This window comes from Eimeria acervulina, genomic scaffold (assembly GCF_000499425.1).
Source record: "Eimeria acervulina Houghton genomic scaffold, Eah_scaff228, whole genome shotgun sequence".
Taxonomy (NCBI): Eukaryota; Apicomplexa; class Conoidasida; order Eucoccidiorida; family Eimeriidae; genus Eimeria; species Eimeria acervulina.
Genome location: NW_013550005.1, coordinates 22476 through 27500, shown reverse-complemented (window position 1 = coordinate 27500; position 5025 = coordinate 22476). Strand labels below are relative to the sequence as shown.

At 35.9% G+C, this 5025-nt stretch overlaps 1 protein-coding gene across 1 annotated transcript; it reads right to left on the bottom strand.

Annotated features, from left to right (window-relative positions):
* Positions 1–182: 182 nt before the first annotated feature.
* Positions 183–5025, bottom strand: EAH_00026930 (phosphoglucomutase, putative; the record flags this gene model as incomplete). The annotated part of the gene is made up of 10 exons (XM_013396484.1): positions 183–260; positions 328–465; positions 754–904; positions 1261–1429; positions 1572–1608; positions 1713–1913; positions 2325–2568; positions 3481–3575; positions 4140–4211; positions 4849–5025. 10 exons carry the CDS (start codon positions 5023–5025, stop codon positions 183–185), a joined length of 1362 nt encoding a protein of 453 aa, XP_013251938.1.

The following is a 5025-nucleotide window of genomic DNA, read 5'->3' as shown; positions in this document are numbered from 1 at the left end:
TATATTTTCTTCTTTTTCAGCTTCATCATCTTTATTGTTTTTTCTATCTTCTTCATTGTCAATCTTTACGCCTTTTTCTGCATCAATCAATGTCTTTATCGCATACCCTCCAATGCATTTTATATAACTCCCGTTGCTGCGAAAATGAGATATAATTTGCTGCTGCTGCTGCTGCTGCTGCCTTACGCTAACATTACAAGAAAGAAAGAAGCCGTGCTGCTGCTGCTGCTGCTGCAAGAAATTGTATAAATTGCTTCCGTCTGCATGCAATTTGCATGCAAGCTCAATTAATACTGCTGCAGCACTTACACCGTCTTTATCTCTTACCTGTGCATACACCCCAAACCCTAAAGCTTCTTCATATAGCAGCACAGGCTCCAAACTCTGCTGCTGCTGCAGCAATGCTGCCCTGTTCTCTATCCACTTAAACCCTGTCCCTGTGCACCGATATACGCAGCCGTTCGCCTGAAACAAACAAATACAAAAACACAAATATATATATATATAAGTATATATAATATATCTTTATATACTCCTATATACATGTATTTACATCGTGAATATATATATATATATATATATATATACATATATCATATACATAATAATATGTATGCTGCTGCTTCTGCTGCTGCTGCTTCTGGTGCTACTACTGCTGCTGTTCCACACCCCGTACAAACCCTAAATCCTAAACCCTAAACCCTCAACCCTAAACCCTAAACCCTAAACCCTAGGAGAGTGCCCCATCCATACCTCTGCAAAGGCCTTAAGCATAGAGGAAGAGACAACAGAAGAAATAAAAAGCATCTTTGCTTTTTCTTTTTTCTGCTTCACTCGCACTTCTAATAAATATGCAGCCAACATTATGCCGATTTCATCCCCGGTAAACTGATGCCACTCTCCGCTGCAGCACAAACCCTAAACCCTAAACCCTAAACCCTAAACCCTAAACCCTTTGTCAGAACCCCTCACTCAGTTTGCAAGAAATAGTTCAAGATTAGGGTTTAGGCTTTAGCCGCTCTATGGTTCAGTGTATAGCGTCTAGGGTTTAGGGTTTAGGGTTATAGCTCTGCGGTTTATTACGTAGGATTTAGGGTTTAGGGTTTAGGGTTTAGGGCATAACGCTACGCGTCTAGTGTTTAGGGTCTAGAGTTGACGGTTCAGTGCTAATCGTCAAGTGCTTAACGATTAGGGTTTAGGGTTTAGGGTTTTAGGGTTTAGCGGTTAGCGATTAGGGTTTAGGGTTTAGGGTTTGCGGACTTGACTTTTTCAGCGCAGCCGAGTCTGTCTGCATCGGGATCGTTAGCAACAACAAAAGAAATATTGTTTTCTTCTGCTTTTTTAATAGCTAAGTTTAATGCACCTTCTTCTTCAGGGTTTGGGAAAGAGACAGTCGAAAAATCAGGATCAGGGATGCACTGTTCATCCACTGAACACAACGCACCCACAAACCCTAAACCCTAAACCCTAAACCCTAAACCCTAAACCCTAACAAGTCCCTAACCCCTCAGCCCTAAACCCTAAAAGCCCCTAATCCCTCAGCCCTAAACCCTAAATTCTAAACCCGAAACCTGAAGTTCTAGTGCACTTAACCCCAACGCCTAAACCCTAAACCCCAAACCCTAAACCCTAAACCCTAAACCCTTGCCTGTAACGAGTCCTTGTGTGAATCCGAATCTGCTGAGGAGAGCCTTTGCAAAGGGTAAGCCCACCCCATGCATTGGGGTGTATACAACTTTAAGAGAAGATTTTTGTGTTTCTTCCTTTCGCATGCACAAGTCTGCTGTTATTGAAGATAAATATTCTTCTGTTAGTTCTTTTGTTGGGTCTACCAACTGCTGCGCTTTGTCTTCAGAAACAAAAATAAAACCCTTTGATCGGTCAAACACTTCCTCCACTTCCGGCCACAGACTCTGAAAAAAAAAAGAAATAAAAAATAAAATAATGAAATAATTAATTCAAATAAATGCAGGCGTCAGCACATTTTGCGGTGTATGGACAAACAAACAAGCATGGAGCCCGAATATATATATATATATATATATATATATATACATATATATATATATATATCACCCCATTGGGAACACCCTCTAATGGGGTGTTCAAGTGTACAGGCAGTTTGTTTAGGGTTTAGGGTTTAGGGTTTAGGACAACAGGTTAAGGGTTCAGGGTTTATTCCTGTTTAGGGTTCAGCCTTTAGGATCTAGGGTTTAGGGTTTAGGGTTTAAGTATTAGGGTTCCGCTCTTAACGTCCACTAGGCTTCCGAGTTTAGGGTTTAGGGTTTAGGGTTTAGGGTTTAGGGTTTTAGTTGCATGCATACCTGATTATTTTGAATGGCGTTAGCAATATCTGCATCTACTGGAGGGATAATTTGAGCGCCGTTTTCATCATAAACTTTATATCCGTTATACTCTTTAGGGTTATGTGAAGCAGTAATAACAATACCCGCGACGCAGTTTAAATGAAGAACACCAAATGCTACAAGCGGTGTATGTACAGCACTTCTGCATAAATACACCCGAAACCCTCGACTCAAAAATGTAGCAGCAGCAAGATGAGAGAATCTGAACACAAACCACAAACCACAAACCACAAACCCTAAACCCTAAACCCTAAACCATAGCTATTAGTCCAACAAAACAGATAAACAAACACAACGCGGTATTTACACAAACAATCTTCATTCTTGTCTTTAAACACTTCAAACACAAAATGCAAACTAACATGGTCGGTAGATCTGCTCTAACTATATATATATATATATATATATTGTATGTATATATATATATATATATGGATGATATATAGTATATTTATGTATATATATTTTATATGCATAGATATATATACTTCATATATACGTAAGTATATAGTGTACATGTATATACATATATATATGCATTATATATATACGTAATTATCATAAACAACTCATTATATTATAATAAACAAATTTATGTAATACTAATTGTTTTACTAATAGGAGTATTATGAAGGGCTCGAGACCCTAAGCAATGAGACTTCAGTGAACTTATCTTAGTCAAAATATTTAATTAATTTTATTAATTTAATTAATTTAATTAGTTTAATTAATTATATGACTTTAAATATATGGACAAACGATAATAAACGCCTTTCTCTGCACTGTCTATACACCCGAATCCATAGATATAACTACAATCATAAAAATATTAAAAATAAACGCACAAATATAAGCATAAACATAAATATAAATATAAAACATAAATATAAAATACAAATATACATATAAATATAAGCACAAACGAAAACATAAACAGAAACATAAGCATAAACATAAATATAAAACATAAACATAAAATATAAATACACACATAAACATAAACATAAGCATAAACGCAAGCATAAACACAAACATAAACACAAATATAAATATAAATATCGATATAAATATTAATAATAATATTAATATTAATATAATTATGAATATAATTTACCTTTCAGAGTTATGTCTGCAGTCTCTGCCTATAATAATTCCGCGAGTTGAACAAATGTCTGCCCCGTGGCGTTTAATTAAATAATCTGCCAGACCCTGAAGCAATTGCAGTGTATGTACACCTCAATATACTGTGCATGCAAATTATAAACAATTAATTAACATCCTACAACCAATATTAAACAGATTATAAGGAAGTACAACAACTAAATCACAGCCTGCATATACACCTCAGAGCACCCACAGTCAGACTATCATACACATAGACATATATATATATATATATATATATATGATAGCAGACATTATATATATATATATATATATATATTAGATAGTAGACATATTTTTATATGCATATATATTTATATATTATATATATTGAATTCTTGTATGCAGATATATTAATTGGTGAGGCATGCAAAGCACCAAAATGCAGCAACAGACAAACGGAAGTAATAAAAAGAAAGCGAAGAAAATTAAAAACAAAAATAAAATATTAAAATAAAGAGAGAAAATAAAGAAATGAACGGCAAATGCAAACAAACAAATATCTACAACGCAGGCACAGCAAACAAATTAAACAAACGCAATTATAATAAACAAAACAAATAAACAAATAAACAAATAAACAAAACAAATGAAATAAAGAATGCTTACCTGTGACGCTTGTTGAATTGTAACATCGTTCAATCTGCTAAACCCAGCGCCCATATGAGCCCTTAGCCCTGCCTGTATATACACCCCAAATATAAACAAAATAAAGGGTTATAAATATAAATAAATAAATAAATATATATATATGTAAATATAAGAATATGATGTACAAGAGAAAGTACGAGTGATCTGCTGCATGCATGCATTCGTACACATACGCTGAAGATGCATCTTAACAACCTATAGAGAAACGTTGCTGCTAATGCTATTGCTTCTGTTGCTGGTGCTGCTGATGTTGCTGCTGCTGCTTCTGCTGCTGCTGCATATGCGGCTGCCGCTGCTGTTGCTGTTGCCGCTGCCGCAGTGGGTAAAACGCGGCCTTTTATTTGCTGCTTTTAGACAGATGAATGAGTAGGAGTGTGTGCGATATGTTATGCATTATATTTACTGTGTTTGTTTGTTTATTAGTTTGTTTGCATTCAAATTGTATTATAATTGCTGCTGCATTTGGCATGTATTCCTTATGCCTTTCACTGCGAGTTTTCCTATCAACATCTATGATGTGTGTTGTACAAAGAGGCACAGGAGTTGTTAAAAATAAAGAGAAAAAGGTTGTTTCCTGCTGCTGGTGTGGGGCTTCCCGTTTAGGGTTTAGTATATAGGGTTTAGGGTTTAGGGTTTAGGGTTTGGAATGGTAGAAGTAAAGGCATACTGTGCCGAATTTTAGGTGTTTGCAGAAGACCTCCTTCAGCTGTTCTTCAGAAGCTTCTTTAATCAACCGTTTTGCTTCTTGTTGAGACTGAGCATTTTTGTCTAAAGCAAGCCATAGACGTATTTGCTGCTGAACTGCTGCATCGCGCAGACGGCTTAGATCTGCCTCCACGTCCAT